Source organism: Trypanosoma theileri, assembly GCF_002087225.1.
Source record: "Trypanosoma theileri isolate Edinburgh chromosome Unknown TM35_Tth_90_V1, whole genome shotgun sequence".
NCBI lineage: Eukaryota > Euglenozoa > Kinetoplastea > Trypanosomatida > Trypanosomatidae > Trypanosoma > Trypanosoma theileri.
This window is the reverse complement of record NW_021639932.1, coordinates 4,447-20,926: the sequence shown is the minus strand read 5'-3', so window position 1 is coordinate 20,926 and position 16,480 is coordinate 4,447. Positions and strand designations below refer to the sequence as shown.

At 41.6% G+C, this 16,480-nt stretch overlaps 8 protein-coding genes across 8 annotated transcripts; all 8 read left to right on the top strand.

The window, feature by feature from the left end:
• Positions 1-1,724: 1,724 nt before the first annotated feature.
• Positions 1,725-2,180, top strand: TM35_000901070 (uncharacterized protein; the record flags this gene model as incomplete). The annotated part of the gene is made up of 1 exon (XM_029031481.1): positions 1,725-2,180. One exon carries the CDS (start codon positions 1,725-1,727, stop codon positions 2,178-2,180), a length of 456 nt encoding a protein of 151 aa, XP_028877226.1.
• A 658-nt stretch (positions 2,181-2,838) lies between these two features.
• Positions 2,839-4,134, top strand: TM35_000901060 (uncharacterized protein; the record flags this gene model as incomplete). The annotated part of the gene is made up of 1 exon (XM_029031480.1): positions 2,839-4,134. The coding sequence occupies one exon, from the start codon at positions 2,839-2,841 to the stop codon at positions 4,132-4,134; it is 1,296 nt and encodes a 431-aa protein (XP_028877225.1).
• Positions 4,135-4,818: 684 nt separating this feature from the next.
• On the top strand, positions 4,819-5,583 carry TM35_000901050 (uncharacterized protein; the record flags this gene model as incomplete). The annotated part of the gene is made up of 1 exon (XM_029031479.1): positions 4,819-5,583. One exon carries the CDS (start codon positions 4,819-4,821, stop codon positions 5,581-5,583), a length of 765 nt encoding a protein of 254 aa, XP_028877224.1.
• Positions 5,584-6,718: 1,135 nt separating this feature from the next.
• On the top strand, positions 6,719-7,873 carry TM35_000901040 (uncharacterized protein; the record flags this gene model as incomplete). Its single annotated transcript, XM_029031478.1, has 1 exon — positions 6,719-7,873. The coding sequence occupies one exon, from the start codon at positions 6,719-6,721 to the stop codon at positions 7,871-7,873; it is 1,155 nt and encodes a 384-aa protein (XP_028877223.1).
• Positions 7,874-8,544: 671 nt separating this feature from the next.
• TM35_000901030 (uncharacterized protein) lies at positions 8,545-9,978 on the top strand (the record flags this gene model as incomplete). Its single annotated transcript, XM_029031477.1, has 1 exon — positions 8,545-9,978. One exon carries the CDS (start codon positions 8,545-8,547, stop codon positions 9,976-9,978), a length of 1,434 nt encoding a protein of 477 aa, XP_028877222.1.
• Positions 9,979-10,520: 542 nt separating this feature from the next.
• Positions 10,521-11,597, top strand: TM35_000901020 (uncharacterized protein; the record flags this gene model as incomplete). Its single annotated transcript, XM_029031476.1, has 1 exon — positions 10,521-11,597. The coding sequence occupies one exon, from the start codon at positions 10,521-10,523 to the stop codon at positions 11,595-11,597; it is 1,077 nt and encodes a 358-aa protein (XP_028877221.1).
• A 638-nt stretch (positions 11,598-12,235) lies between these two features.
• TM35_000901010 (uncharacterized protein) lies at positions 12,236-13,573 on the top strand (the record flags this gene model as incomplete). The annotated part of the gene is made up of 1 exon (XM_029031475.1): positions 12,236-13,573. The coding sequence occupies one exon, from the start codon at positions 12,236-12,238 to the stop codon at positions 13,571-13,573; it is 1,338 nt and encodes a 445-aa protein (XP_028877220.1).
• A 1,175-nt stretch (positions 13,574-14,748) lies between these two features.
• Positions 14,749-15,636, top strand: TM35_000901000 (titin-like; the record flags this gene model as incomplete). The annotated part of the gene is made up of 1 exon (XM_029031474.1): positions 14,749-15,636. One exon carries the CDS (start codon positions 14,749-14,751, stop codon positions 15,634-15,636), a length of 888 nt encoding a protein of 295 aa, XP_028877219.1.
• Positions 15,637-16,480: the final 844 nt, after the last annotated feature.

Genomic DNA, 16,480 nt, shown 5'->3' with positions numbered 1-16,480 from the left:
CAACAAGAAGGGTGATGCAGACAGCAGCAGCAGTATCAGCAGTTCTGTGTGGGTGCGTGTACCACTACTGATTGTGGTTACACTGGCCTGTATTCTTGTGTGCTGATTGTAGTGATTGTGGTGGTGTGACTCAGGTCATCCTTTGTTTTCTTTTTCTTTTTGCATACATCCCTACAGTCTAACTAATCTTCCACCTGTTGGTAATTTTTTTTTGCTTTATTTTTCTGTTTTTTGTTCGTTTTTATCCTATATATGCTACTCCATTGTGTGTGTGTGTGTTTGCGCTACTGTGGGCTTTTCTTTCCACCAATGACAGCTTGCCTTGTGCAATGAGAGAAAAAATATTTATAACAGATACACTTTTATACATATATTCATAATTAAGTTTACAACGTTTTACATTGATGGTAGTTGTATTTGGGCGTTTACTGTAGAACATGGGCTACTTGTTAATTTCTTTTTGTTTGATTTACCTTCGTTTGGATTGTTTTGTCCAGAGAGGGAAGGTAATAGCAAATATACATATAAATATATATATTGATAATTTCCTATACGTGACTATGGAAGGATGTACTTTTGTAGTACTGTATGTGCTGTGGCAGCTGATTCTGTTTTTTTAATTTTTTTTGCTTCTTTGATTTCAGGTTGGGGGTCCTCCGCAGTACAGTGGGTTGTGTGCATTCTCTTTTTTCTCTGGAGTCGTACTGATGATTGGTACTGTAAACATGGTTTTTTGTGTGGGACTATTTTCTCTTGTTGTTGTTACATTTTGTATTATTACTCTGCTGCACTGTTGTAATCTCTCCTATTTATTTTCCCTTTCCTGTGTTCTTTTTCTTTATTGTTTCAGCGTTATTATTCTTCCTTTACACATGTAGATGCATCCAAGACGGTTGAGGATGAACTGTCATCCTGAAGGTGGTATAGTGATATCCGGAGACCTTGTGGTGTTTACTGGAGACACTCCCATTCCATTCTGTTGGGCTGCAAACCTAAATGCAAGCTGAAGCATTGGGCTGATGGCATAAAGGAACACTGCAAGTAAAACTATAGCCAATGGGTGGTTTCTCTTTGGGTGTATTTGTGGTCTTTTACCACTATATATACTGCAGGAGGGCCGGTGGGGGAGAGTCAGGGAGGTTGAATAGAGTTCACACAAGAAATATATGGACAGCTGCATTGCTAAACTGTGGTTCAGGTATTTTTATTCCTTCAAGGCTGAATCTTTTTACGATGGCCATAGAGGGTGGGGCAAGTAAGAATATGCTCCAGAGTATCTTTGCATATACTGTGGTTGAACTCTTGTGATGATATTCTCTAATGTGAACATTGAGGGGTTTTGCTTTCAAGAGAAGTGTAGAGCGATAATGAGGATATTGGACCTCTTATTCTCTCTCTCTCTCTCTCTGTGGTATTTTAGAGTTTTTGTGGTAACTCTAATTAACTGGAACTCTTTCTATGTTTGCATGTGTTTTGTATTTACGTTGGGTATTGCTGGAATTATACTGATTGGGATTTCCATCTCATGTTACATTCTTCAGATTTGAGGGGATGAATAGTCTCATTAAGGACTGATAATGGTCCTGTTCTTGGTTTTGTTTTGTTTTTTCGTGGGCTTGGTCTGGTGGAGTGTTGTTCTTTTTCTGTGAAATCTCTTTTTTTAGTGGTGTGTTCTCTTCCTTTTCTCTCTTTATGAGTATCTTTATTGACGGTTTGTTTTTACTATGAATTTCTCTTCTTCTGTGGTTCTTTGGATAGTTCATTATACCCCAAGAACAAGAAAGCTAACTCCTGACATGATGTTGTTGCGCCGTTTCTTTTATCTTCTGGCTTTGCTTCTAAGTGTGGCAATTGTCTGTGTGGCGGCTGGCGCCACTAATGATCTTGAGAGAATGGCTGCTGAGCATCAGAAACATGTGGATGAGATTAAGAAAAAGACTGCTGACGTGGAAGCCAAGTTTAATGCTCAGCTTGGTAGTATTCGTACTCCACCTGAAGCGACTCGTATTGCTGCTGATAATGAGAAGGCGCTTCGTGAAGCTGGCATTACGATTTCTGGTGAAAATGGTGGAGCTGCAGGAGCGAAGAGTGAAGGGAAGAATGCAGCCAGCGTCAGTTCTGTGTGGATGAGTGCGTCTCTACTGATTGTGGTTACACTGGCCTTTATTCTTGTGTGCTGATTGTAGTAGTGGTGGTGATGTGACTCAGGTCATCCTTTGTTTTCTTTTTTCTTTTTTGCATACATCCCTACAGTCTAACTAATCTTTTACCTCTTGGGATATACTCTTTTTTGTTTATTAATGTTATTGTGTTTTGTGTGTTTTTGCTCTCTCTGTGTGTTTATCCTATAATTATTATTATTGCTACTCCATTGTGTGTGTGTGTGTTCTTGGAGACTCTCTCTCTGTGTGTGCTTGGGCTTGCACTGTAATAATGATGAACTGCTTTTTGCATTGAGAGTGAAAAGAAATAATAATAACAGATGGATTTATATTTATCATTGTGTATTTATACATATATAGACTTACACCCATATTTGGTGTATATTTCTGTGTTTACTGGGTAAATTAGGCTAATGTTTAATATCTGTTTTGTTTTTTTGCTTGATGATTTTGCTGAGTCGTTGTGTGTTTTGCCCTGTATCGTATGATGATTGGCTTTTTTTTTCGTATTCTTACTGGGTTTACTTTGCTGATATGTTTTCTGTAACTGGTTTGTGTTTTTTTTACATTGTTGTGTTTCTATGTTGTCACTGTGTTTGGATTGCATTTTTTATCTCTCATATTGTTTTTCTTTTATCTAGTCCATTGCTTTTAAGCGAAACCCACTATAGCTATTATGACTGTGAGGGAAATGATGCGCCACGTGGTGTGTTTACTGGTTCTTATGGTGTGCTGCGCCTATGGAGGCGTGTCAGCTGATCAACCTTCCACTGAACTTGGTCGGTCTGTTGTTGAAGCAGCTCCACGTGTTCTTGAACAGTCTGACTTCTATCCAGGTATGAGTGGACATGCTGATGGAGTTAGCTCTGGTAAACCTGCCGTTGGTTTTAACCCAGGCCAACCAGGTGTTGTTAATAGACCCGAGACTAAAAGTTTACCATCTGATTCTCATCACAATCCTGCATTTCCTCTTACTACTTGCCCCCAGATTGGTAATAACAAAGGTCAAGTGTTTGGTGGAATCCCTGGTGCTAACGGTGTTTCCTGTGATCCTGGTGTTCCTGGCAGTGTTGGTGCTGTTGCTGGTCCTCCTGGTGGTATTTCCGGCGGTCAAAGTACTTCTGCTGGAGCAGTTCTTGGAACCACTGGAGTTTCTTCTGAAAATCTTAAAGAACATACTGCTCCTGGTGTTTTTGCTGACCCCAAATTTGCTGCCAATCGTCAAGTAACTCTTCGCTCGAAATTTGATAATTTTAGTCAACCACCGAAAGTTAATGTGAAACCAGGCGACTACATTATCAGATATTACCCTGAAGCTCCTACCGCTACTAAAAACACTTCTGGGAAACCGGAGCCCAAAACTGTTCCCGTTCTTGATGTTGATCCCAAGCTTGGCGACTCTCTTAATTTGACTCTTCAGTCTCAGCCTGATGGTGGTGTTGCTTCTCAGAGAAAAGTTAAAGGGAAACCAAGTCTTGGTGCTGGGCTTAAACCCGGTGTTGGTCTTAATACTGCTAATGCTGGCGATGCTCCTGGTATTACTCCAGCTGAACAACCTAAACAATTCAATCCTAAGTTTCCAGGTGTGCCTGAAGCTATTCTTAATGTTGGTGGTGCTCCTACTATCGCTCGTAATCGTGGTTCCGGTCCCATACCTCCTCCTACTCCTGAAGTTTCCCAGCGTAATGAAGATGTGTCTGGCCCTACGAACACACATCATGAAGAGAATAATAATCAGGCAGAGAATATTGAAGCACCTGCACAGAGTGAATCAACGAAGGTCACTTCTAATGCACCAACTAAGGTGACATCACCCGCAATGCCAACAATACTGCAACCTCCTACGCCTGCAAAGAGCGAGACCAAACCACCCAAGAAGCGTAAGGCAGACAGCAGCAGCAGTATGAGTTCTGTGTGGGTACGTGTACCACTACTGATTGTGGTTACACTGGCCTGTATTCTTGTGTGCTGATTGTAATGGTGGTGGTGTGGTGTGGTGTGACTTAGGTCATCCTTTGTTTTCTTTTCTTCTTTTTGCATGCATCCCTATAGTCTAACTAATCTTCCACCTGTTGGGGATTCTCTTTTTGTTTTTTGTTTCTTAATGTTAATGTGTTTTGTTTTGTGTGTTTTTGCTCTCTGTGTTTATCCTATAATATTTATTATTGCTACTCCATTGTGTGTGTGTGTTCTTGGAGACTCTCTCTGTGTGTGCACCTGGGCTTGCACTGTGATAATAATGATGAACTGCTTTTTGTAGTGAGAACGAAAAGAAATAATAATAACAAATGAATTTATATTTATAATTGCGTATACACATATAGACTTACACCCATAGTTGGTGTATATTTCTATGTTTACTGTGTAAATTGGGCTAATGGTTAATATCTTTTTGTTTGCTTGTGGTTTGCTTGGTGGTTCAGCCTTTTTTGATATATTTATGAGTGTGGGCCTTTTTTTTTTTGTTTTTACTCTTACTGAGGTTATTGCGCTGTATTGCATTCTTTCACTGGTAGGTTTTACTTTTACGATGTGAGTTTCCATAATGGTAATCGATTTTTGTGTCCTAACATGTTTGACACTTCATTTATTTTCTTTTTGGTTGTCTTTCTTTCTAGATCAGTGTTTTTGCGCAATCCAAACCCTTGTATCTCTCATGATGATGATGGGCCGTGTGATGTGTGTGTTGGCCGTTGTGCTGTGCTGCACCTGCGGGTATACCATGGCGGCTGCTGCTGCTGCTGTTGATGTGGAGTGGGATGATTTTCTTAATGATACAAGCAATAAGTATAAGAAGTGCAAGGAAGATCCCAATCATAAAGTTGATGGAATAAACTGTGAGGAATTTGGATTCGCTCCGAAGGCTGAAAAAACACCTCTAACACTGCCTCCCACGAGAAATGAAGCGGAGGCACGCCCCACCATTGGAAGAGGTGGTGATGACACTGAATCGCAAGCTGCAGAGGGAATTGATCGACAAGGCCAACAGCCAGGATCGAATCCAACAAGAACAGAAAACGATGCGGGAGAACGTGAACCGGAACCAACAGAATCATCGAAAAGACCTGGTAACGTTGAGGTGCCACAAGGTGAACAAGGAGCATCGAGCAGCACAGATGATAACAGTACAGCTGGCAACTCCAATGCTACCCAGCAACAATCTCCTGTAACTGTTAATACGACTGCCACATCAGGCACACATGAAACCAATTCCACTACTCCCCAGAGTCCCGAGAGCAATGTCACTGATGCACCAACCACCACTCCATCTCCTGTTCCTGTAACCGACACACAAATCAGCAACATCACCTCCGCATTACAGAACAGACCCAATGTTGACAGCAGTATCAGTCCTGTGTGGATGCGCAATGCAGCACCGCTGTTGATTGTGGCTGTGTTGTTCTCCGCTACCGTGTACTGAACGGTGGGACTCATCTGAGGACAAATAATAATAATGGTTATCCTAACATAATCATAATTGCGTACATCCACCATGGATGAATAAATTAATAATCTGTTTGCTAGCTTTCTCTTTTAATTCGAATATCTTTTCTTTTACTTTTGTGTGTGTCTTTTCTTTTTCTAATAATTCCATTACTTGCTTTTCCCGTTATGTGAGTGCAGAAAACTGGGCTGTTCTGCTTACTGACGGTATACATTTTTTGCTAGTATACACAGATGTGTGTGTGTGTGGAGTAATTTTATACAAAAACTAGAGCCATGGGGTATTGTGTGTGTTCTTGGACACACTCTCTGCGTGTGCCTGGGCTTGCACTGTAATGATGATGAAGAACTGCTTTTTGAGATTTGGAAGAAAAGAAATAATAATAACAGATGAATTTATATTTATAATTGCGTATATACACAGATAGACTTACACCCATAGTTGTTGTATTTCTATGTGTTTACTGGGTAAATTGGGCTAATGATTAATACATGTTTCTTTGTTTGCTTTAGTGTGCGTGGGTCATTCTGTGCTTTTGCCCTGCACGGTTTTGGTAGTCTGCTTTATGTAGAGCAAAGAAAAAAATAGTAGTTATTACAATTTGTATTCTTAATTACTTGACCAAATCAGCATACTCAGTGGTCTGTGAGTTATTTTGTGCGGTTGGTCCTCTTCTTAATTTGTGTTTTTTTTATTTTTTCTTGGGCGCTGTGTACTTTCTCCTGCATTGTTGTGTGTTGGAGTGTTTTGTGGGGAGAAAAAATAATAAGGAATACATAAGTGTATTTATAATTGTGATTGGTTCGACCAGAAGAGAGACACTGTTATTTATTTCTGTGCTTATTGTTCTTGTTGGTCGTTTTCATAAATTTTATTTTTCTTTTTGGGGGGTTAATTGGGATTATCTGTTTGGTAATGGGTACTGTGGGCGTTTTTACTTTAATTTGGGCACTATCTGAGTTATGGTTAGCAATTTCTCTTTTGTCATTGTGTTGCAATAGTTTTCTGTTGTTTGATGTTTATCTCATTATCTGTGTTTCTGTTTCTCCTTTCTTCTTTATTTTTTTTTGGACCACTGAATTGATATACAGTAACACCAACAAAAAAAGAAATGATGGCCGTACGACGTGTGCTTTGTATTCTGACGATCGCACTGTGTTGTGTCTGCAGTGTTAAGGTAGCGGCTCAAGCTGATGGGCAACTTGATGGCGCGGCTCTTCAGACGACTTCTAGTGATGAGAACCATGATGAGATGACAAAACACTTGGAAGATACTGTGGAAGAAACACAGTATGGGTCAGGAAAAGAAGCAAAGAAACCGTGCGAAAGACTACCATCCGCGGGACGGTCACCTCCAGAAGCTGAAAAGGTACAGGAAGAAGAAACTGAAAGCCGTACAGGTCTGCCATCAAACACGAAACAAGCGGTAGGTGCTTCTGCTGCTGGTGCTCCTCGTCCTGCTGCAACACCACCTGCTGATGTTAAAGCTTGTCCTCCAGGCGAGAATGATCCTCCGTGTACTCCTGGCGGTGCTGGATCTGACGCTGCTAATGCTGAGTGTGTGAAACCTCCTTCTGGGGCGGAGAGTTGCCCTACCAATGTTGATGAAACTCAAGAGAATTGCGCTTCTGGTGGGTCTGGTTGTAAAAACCAAACACAAGAGAATCATGCTAAATCAAATGAAAATCATGGAAATAATGGTAACGAACATCGAGGTCCCGATGGTGAAAGCCGTCTTGAAAGTGACCGCGGTTCTGTTTCTGATTTACAGCGTGGCGATCGTGCTGAAGCACCTGCTGTTGTTACTCCTGGAGAAAAAGAGACTCCGGAAACTCCAAGTAGAAACGGTTCACAAGATGCTGGTGCTTCTCCTGCAGTGGGTAGTAGCGATGCTACTGCCGCTGACGGTCAAACTGAAAGAAATGGCACCAGTGCAACCGAAGAAGGTGGATCTAAACAGGGAAGTGAAACAGCACAACCTTCTCCTTCTTCCAACAATTCGGCCACAGGGAGTGATGTTGGTTCTGATGCTGCATCACCTGAGAATGGCACTTCATCTGCAGAGAGTGAGTCATCAAATAAACAACAAGGTGCGGGAAATGCAGACACAGAAACCACCACCACAACAACAACAACCACACTTCCTCCTGAACTCACAAACAACAAGAAGGGTGATGCAGACAGCAGCAGCAGTATCAGCAGTTCTGTGTGGATGCGTGTACCACTACTGATTGTGGTTACACTGGCCTGTATTCTTGTGTGCTGACTGTGGTGGTGGTGGTGTGACTCAGGTCATCCTTTGTTTTCTTTTTTGCATGCATCCCTACAGTCTAACTGATCTTTCACATGTTGGGATTTTCTTTTCTTTTTTTGATTCTTCATGTTAATGTGTGTTGTGTGTGTTTTTACTCTCTGTGTTTATCCTATAATTATTATTATTGCTGCTCCATTGTATGTGTGTTCTTGGAGACTCTCTGCGTGCGTGTGGGCTTGCACTGTAATAATGATGATGAACTGTTTTTTGCAGTGAAAGGAAATAATAATAACAGATGAATTTATATTTATAATTGCGTATATATACACACATATAGACTTACACCCATAGTTAGTGTATGTTTCTATGTTTACTGGGTAAATTGGGCTAATGTTTAATATCTTTGTTTGTTTGCTTGATGATTTTGCTGGGTGGTTCAGCCTTTTTTGAGATATTTGTGAGTGTGGGCATTTTTGTTTTTGTTTTTACTCTTACTAAGGTTATTGCGCTGTATTGCATTCTTTAACTGGTAGGTTTTACTTTCACGATGTGAGCTTCCATAGTGGTAATTGATTTGTGTGTCCTAACATGTTTGATACTTCATTTATTTTCTTTTTTTCTTTTTGGTTGTCTTTCTTTCTAGATCAGTGTTTTTAAGTGAAACAAACTATTATCTCTCTCTCATGATGATGCGCCGTGTGATGTGTGTGTTGGCCGTTGTGCTGTGCTGTGCCTGCGGGTATACCATGACGGCTGCTGCTGCTGTTGATAATGACAGTCCCAGTGGCCGTGGTGTATTCCGTGGGGCTGTGGAGGTGTCGTGCGGGGCCGGCGGTGCGCTGCGTGTACGCCCCGCTGCTGAGAGCGAGTGGCTTACATGCGGTGCGGGCAGCCGTGTGTCTGCATGTGACAAGTACGCAGACCTCTGCCGCCAGCGTACCGCAAGAACAACAACAACAACAACAACCATTGCTAATGCTGGACAGCCAAAGGCGGTGATGGTCGTTCTCTATAATGATAGTGATTTATGGTCTGGTTGGAGTGATTTTCATCATTCAGTGAAGGCTTATCATGATAAGCAAAAGGCAAAAAAAATCGAAAAGGAAGGTGTGTATCATCCTGGTGAAAGGGAACCCGTTCAATCAATTTATAACTGTATGGCAAAAGGACTTCCTTATAATGGGACACCGTGTAAAGGAACGGAAGCGACTGAAGGAAACAAGCAGAATAATACAGTTGCTGTTCAGCAGCAGTCTCAAGAACAAGTAACTCATATTGGGCAAACACAAGAATCGTCAGAAAAGAGTTCAAGAACAGAAGCCTCAACCAGATCCTCAGGAGACAATAATACAGTGCAGCCTTTAACACCAAGAGATCAACACACCGACAATGCTCAATTGGGTGCTCCTTCTCAAGATGGTGCCCCGCATGACACTCCACTCAGCACAAACACAACATCTGCCGATCCAGTTCCCACTGCCACAGAAAGCTCCAACGAAACCGATACCATTTCTCAGCCGAGCCCCGTAAATACTGTCAGTGAAGAATCAACCGTGACTCCATCTCGTGACTTTAATCTTACCCAGCATTCTACTGCAACTCCAGGTACGACTGCAGTATCAGGCTCAGAAAAAACAAATACCACTTCTCAGCCGAGCCCCGTAAATACTGTCAGTGAAGAATCAACCGCCACTCCATCTCGTGACTTTAATCTTACCCAGCATTCTACTGCAACTCCAGGTACGACTGCAGTATCAGGCTCAGAAGAAACAAATACCACTTCTCAGCCGAGCCCCGTAAATACTGTCAGTGAAGAATCAACCGCCACTCCATCTCGTGACTCTAATCTTACCCAGCAATCTACTGTAACTGTTAATGCGACTGCTGCGCCAGACTCAGAAGAAACCAATTCCACTACTCCACAGAGTCCCGAGAACACTACCACAGAAGCACCACCCAGTACTTCATCTCCTTTACCCAATCCAGAGATCAGCAGCAACATCGCCTCCACTGTACACAATAAGGCTAATGTTGACAGCAGTGTCAGTCCTGTGTGGATGCGCACTGCAGCACCGCTCTTGATTGTGGCTGTGTTGGTCTCCGCTACTGTGTACTGAACGGTGGAACTCATCTGAGGACAAATAATAATAATGGTTAAAATAACATTATCATATTTGCGTACATCCCTCATGGGTGAATGAATTAATAATCTGTTTACCAGCTTTTTCTATTAATTCGAATTTCTTTTCTTTTACTTTTGTGTGTGTGTTTGTGTTCTTTTTCTAATAATTCCATTAATTGCTTTTCCCGTTGTGTGTGCAGAAAACTGGGCTGTTCTGCTCACTGACGGTATACATCTCTTGCTAGTACACACAGATGTGTGTGTGTGCAGTAATTTATTACAAAAACTAGAGACATGGGGTATTGTGTGTGTGTGTTTGGCTCTCTCTCTTATTTGGGTATTGTGGGATGTTCTCTTTTTCTTTTCTATTAAGGGATACATATTATTATACAAGCTGTATATTCCTTTTTGTTGGTTTACTGTGCAGTTGCTGATTCTTTCTCTTCCACTGTGAGTATTGGTGTATGTTTGTTTGTTGTCATCTCAATTCTTTCTTTTCCTTCTTCTTGTATCAGTCTTTTGAAGTAATCAACAACAATGACAAAGACTGTAATGGTAAGGTGTTACCTGTTCTGTTTATTAACTCTTGCACTCTGTTGTGCTTCTGGGTTAGTATGGGCTGATAGTCCTAAAGCTTCTGATGCCCTTATTAAACCTTCTACTGTTGGTGTTCCTTCTCTTGTTCGTCGTGCTATTGCTGCGTTTGTTCTCTATTCTGAGGATGATAAGTGTCATTTTGGGAATCGTGATGGGCAGGATGAAGAGGTCGATGTTGCTGTTCAGCCTCCAGATATTGCTAGTGATGCTTGCACTTCCGGTACCAATGAAAGAAATTGTCCTTCTTTAGTTCGAGCTTCTTCTTCTCGTTCTGTCACTGAAGATACTGCTCCTGGTCCTGTCAATCTTCAGGGTGGCAAATCACAACAACAATCTCATTCTTCTGAACATCCTCTTCAGGACACTACAGAAGTTGTCACTTGCATTCCTACTTCTTCTCTCTCTTGTCCTTCTACACCGCCAAAAACGACAGCCCCATCTGTACTGAAAGGACCTGATCCAAATGGTCCTTCTGTTTCTGAGGAAGCACATTCTGTTGAGGACAAACCCGGTACTCCAGCTATTGGTGATGCTGCCTCAACCACTTCTGTGAAGGAAGACCGTCAAGGTAAGAATGGTGATGCTCGTGAAGCCGATGTAGCTATTGCTGCTCCTGCACCTGAAGTAGCTGCAGGTACAACTGAAGGCAGGGACAACAGTGCAGCAAGTGGGAGTACGGATGAAGCGAAAGTTGCAGGAGCACAACCCAGTTCTCCTTCTCGTAACAATTCACTCTCAGGAAGTGATGGAGGTTCTGCTGCTGTAAATACTGAGAACGGCACTACACCTGCAGAAAGTGCTTCACCAAGTGACCAAGCAGATAATGTGGGAAATACAGACACCACCACCAAAACCACCACCACCACCACAACAACAACAACAACAACAACACTTCCTCCTGAGACTGCAAACAACATGAAGGGTGATACAGACCGCAGCAGCAGTATCAGCAGTTCTGTGTGGGTGCGTATGCCACTACTGATTGTGGTTACACTGGCCTGTATTCTTGTGTGCTGATTGTGTGGTGTGAGTCAGGCCATCCTTTGTTTTCTTTTTCTTCTTTTTTGCATGCATCCCTACATTCTAACTAATCTTCCACCTGTTGGGATTTCTCTTCTTCTTCTTCTTTTTATGTTTCTTAATGTTATTGTGTTTTGTGTGTGTTTTTGCTCTCTCTATGTTTATCCTATAAATATTATTATTGCTACTCCATTGTGTGTGTTGGGCTCTCGTGTGAGTTTTCGTTTGCATTCTGGTGATTGGTTTGCTTTGACCAAGGAAATTAAAAGAAAGTGAAGAACGGAACATGAATACGCGTAATAGCTTTTGGACCGTTTAGAATGAGTTGTTCTTTCTTCGTGTACTTGGAAAACCTATAATTCATTTTCTTTTTTTGCAGTTGGTTTCCTGAGTGATGTGCTTTATGTGGTAACCGTGTGAATATGGTTCCCCTCTTATTTATAATATTACCGAGTTTTCTTAGGTGATATGTTTTCTGTTACTGGTTTGGTTTTTATTTTTACATTATTGTGTTTTTTTTTTTTTTTTTTGTGTTACTGTGTTTTGATTACATTTTTAATCTCTCATATTGTTTTTTCTATTATCTAGTCCCTTGCTTTTAGGCGATCTCCATTATTATTACTATGAGGAAAACGATGCGCCACGTGGTGTGTTTACTGGTTCTTATGTTGTGCTATGTAGGCGTGTGTGTGCTGGCCAATCAAGTTCAATCTGGTCCTACACAATTACCCGTTGAGAATCCTGCTGCCCTTGGAGTGCAAGATAGGACTGGTGTCACCCATTCCGTAACTGGTGGTACTTCTCCAGCTGCTGGGTTTTTTCCTGGTGTTTACCCAGGGACGCATGATCCTCATGGTAAGCCTGATGTTAATGCTATTGTGAAGAAATTGGGGCTTGATGGTGCTGTGAGTATTCCTGCTGATAAAAATAAGGGGTCTCACCTTAATCCTGCTGATCCTGAAGTTCTTTGTCCAAACCCTGCTGATAAGAATGCCCCTGTTGCTTGTGCTCCTGGTGTTCCAGGAAAAGTTGCTGGAGGTGTCAAAAAAACTGCTGGACCTACTGGAAAACCACAGAATGCTTTAGGTCATAGTGACGATCAGCATGCTCTTATTGAAGTTGGCGGTGTCCGTGGTGCTGGTGCTGAAGCTCGAAGTCATACTGCTAATCATCATACTGCTCTGGTTCCTGACCCCGACCGTGCTACTTCTCTTAATTTAACTCTTCGTTCCCAATTAGATGCTCCTCCTCCTGCTCAAAAAAATACTGATGAAGAGGGAACTGGTGCTGCTCTCACTCGTTCGGATCCTCACTCTACCCCTTCTCCTGAAGAAGCTTCTGCTTCTTGTGTTCGCCCTGGTGAAACTGTTAAGCCTGGAGAAAAGCGTGTCCGCTGTGCTCATGGACCTGGAATCGTTATTGTCCCCAAAGCAAACGAATCTCTTAATTTAACTCTAAAGACAGAACCCGATGCTGGTGTTGGTGAACTAACAGGTGTTAAAGAGAAGCCTAAAGTAGGGGCAGGTCTCCAACCTCGTTTTTCTGGTCCAGAAGTTCCCGATGCTAATGGATTTCCTGGTGTACCTGATGCTATTCTTAATGTTGGTGGTGCTCCTTCTGTTGCTATTAATCGTGGTCCTGCTCGTCCTCCTCGTGCAGATGTTGTTGTTTCCGAGAGTAGTGAAGAAGTCTCAGCTCCCACGAAAACGCAACCTGAAGAGAATGATAATCAGGCAGAGAATATTGCATCACCTGCACAGAGTGCACCAACAAGGAACACTCCCAATACACCCACTAAGGTGACGCCACCCGCAATGCCAACAATACTGCAACCTCCTATGCCTGCAAAGAGCGAAAACAAACTACCACCCAAGAAGCGTAAAGCAGACAGCAGCAGCAGTATCAGCAGTTCTGTGTGGGTACGTGTGCCACTACTGATTGTGGCTGTGTTGTTCTCCGCTACTGTGTGCTGAAAGGTGGGACTCACTTGAGAAAAATAATAATAATGGTTAAACTAACATAATTATATTTGCGTACATCCCCCATGGGTGAATAAACTAATAATCTGTTTATCAGCTTTATCTTTTAATTGCAATATCTTTTCTTTTACTTTTTTTTGTGTGTGTTCTTTTTCTAATAACTCCATTACTTGCTTTTCCCGTTGTGTGTGTTTGCAGAAAACTGGGCTGTTCTGCTCACTGACGGTATACATCTCTTGCTAGTTCACACATGTGTGTGTGCAGTAACTTCATACATAAACTAGAGCCATTGGGTATTGTGTGTTTTATTGGACACTCTCTGTGTGTGCTTGGGTTTGCACTCTGATGATGAACTGTTTTTTGCAGTGAGGGAAAACAGGAAAGAATAATAACAGATGAATTCATATTTGTGTTTATAATTGCGTATATATACATACACATATATAGACTTACACCCATAGTTGGTGTATATTTCTATGTGTTTACTGTGTAAATTGGGCTAATGGTTAATATCTGTTTCTTTGTTTGTTTGCTTGTGATTTGCTGGGTCATTCTGTGCTTTTGCCCTGCACGGTTTTTGGTAATCTGTTTTATAAGAGCAAAGAAAAAAATAGTAGTTATTACAATTTGTATTCGTAATTGCTTTAACAGACCAGTATATTCAGTGGTCTGTGAGTTATTTTTGTGCAGTTTGTGTTGTTAATTTGTGTGTTTTTCGCTTTCTTTGCTTAGGCACTGTGTGCTTTCTCCTGCATTCTTGTGTATTGGAGTGTTTTGTGTAGGGAGAGAAAATAATAAGGAATACATATGTATATTTGTAAATGTGCTTGGTCCTACAGGAAGGGGCATTTTGATTTATTTCTGTGCTTTACTCTTCTGATGGTCGTTCTCTTTAATTTCTTTTTTTTTTCTTTGAGGGGTTTATTGGGATTATCTGTTTGTTTTTGGGTATTGTATGCGTTGTTCCTTTAATTTGGGCATTATATGAGTCATGATCGCAGCTTTCTGCAATGTGTGTGCTTCTGCTGTAATTGTTGAGTGTTGTTTTATTTGGTAATGTGTTCTCATTTTGTGTTTTCTTTACATTGATTCACTTTGTTTCTGGTTTTCTCTCTCGTGTTGTTTTTTCTGTAAATGATTGAAGTAAGACTACTACAAGAAGTATTGTAATGGTAATGATGATGCGCTACGTGCTGTGTATCCTCGCTCTCCTGCTCTCATGTGCGTGTGTGCACGTCCTCGCTGAAGAAGTGCCTGCCGCCGATCTTTCCGACCAAGTCCCTGATACGGAGAGTGAGACAAAGTGCCCTGATCCTTCTGAAGCTCATAAGCCATGTGTGCAAAAGCCCGAAGTTCCTCCTGTTACTGTACCTGAGGCTCCAAAAGAAGTTGTTCCTGAGAAAAAAGTACCTGTCACTCCTCCTAAAAAACCTGAAGTTCCTTCTGTTACTGTACCTGAGGCTCCAAAAGAAGTTGTTCCTGAGAAAAAAGTCCCTGGTGCTGATGATGTCAATTGCCCTGAAGGTACTCAGCGTACTGAAGGTAAGACATGTCCTCAATCTGAAGTTCCTAAAGAAGTTGTTCCTGAGGAAAAAGTGCCAGTTCCTCCACCTGCTAGGGAACAGGAAGTTCCTGAAGACCCAGAATCTGGGAGCAGCAGCAACAGTGCACCAGGTGACATTGAAGCAACACAACAGCAACAACAACAAGACCAAACAGCTGATAATGTCTCTGCAGGTGCAGGTCAAAGTGGAAGTGGAGCAGGACAACAATCATCACCGTCTACCATTACTTCTGACACTGGGAGTGATGCTGCAAACGCTGGGAATGACAGTACAACAACGGGGAGTGAATCAACAGGTACCCAAGAAGGTGCTGCAGATAATACAGAAACCTCCACCAACACCACCACAACAACAACAACAACAACACTTCCTCCTGAAGTCACAAACAACAAGAAGGGTGATGCAGACAGCAGCAGTAGTATCAGCAGTTCTGTGTGGGTGCGTGTACCACTACTGATTGTGGTTACACTGGCCTGTATTCTTGTGTGCTGATTGTAATGGTGGTGTGGTGGTGGTGTGACTCAGGTCATCCTTTGTTTTCTTTTTTCTTTTTTGCATGCATGCAATCCCTACAGTCTAACTAATCTTTTACTGTTGGGATTTTTTTGCTTTATTAATGTTATTGTTTTGTGTTTGATCTATAATTATTATTGCTACTCCATTGTGTGTGTGTGTGTGTGTTTTTGGGCTACTGTGTGCTTTTCTTTCCACCAATGACAACTTGTCTTGTGCAATGAGAGAAAAAATATATATAACAGATACATTTTTATACATATATTCATAATTAAGTGTACAACGTTTTGCATTGATGGTAGTTGTATTTGGCCGTTTACTGTAGAACATGGGCTACCTGTTAATTTCTTTTTGTTTGATTTACCTTTGTTTGGATTGTTTTGTCCAGAGAGGAAAAGTAAAAGCAAGTATATATAAATACATAATTTCCTACACGTGACCATGGAAAGAAGTACTTTTATAGTACTGTATGTGCTGTGGCAGCTGATTCTGTTTTTTTTAATTTTTTTTGCTTCTTTGATTTCAGGTTGGGGGTCCTCCGCAGTACAGTGGGATGTGTGCATTCTCTTTTTTCTCTGGAGTCGTACTGGTGATTGGTACTGTAAACATGGTTTTTTGTGTGGGACTATTTTCTCTTGTTGTTGTTACGGTTTGTATTATTTCTCTGTTGCACTGTTGTAATCTCTCCTATTTATTTTCCCTTTCCTGTGTTCTTTTTCTTTATTATCTCATCGTTATTATTCTTCCTTTACACATGTAGATGCATCCAAGACGGTTGAGGATGAACTGTCATCCTGAAGGTGGTATAGTGATATCCGGAGAC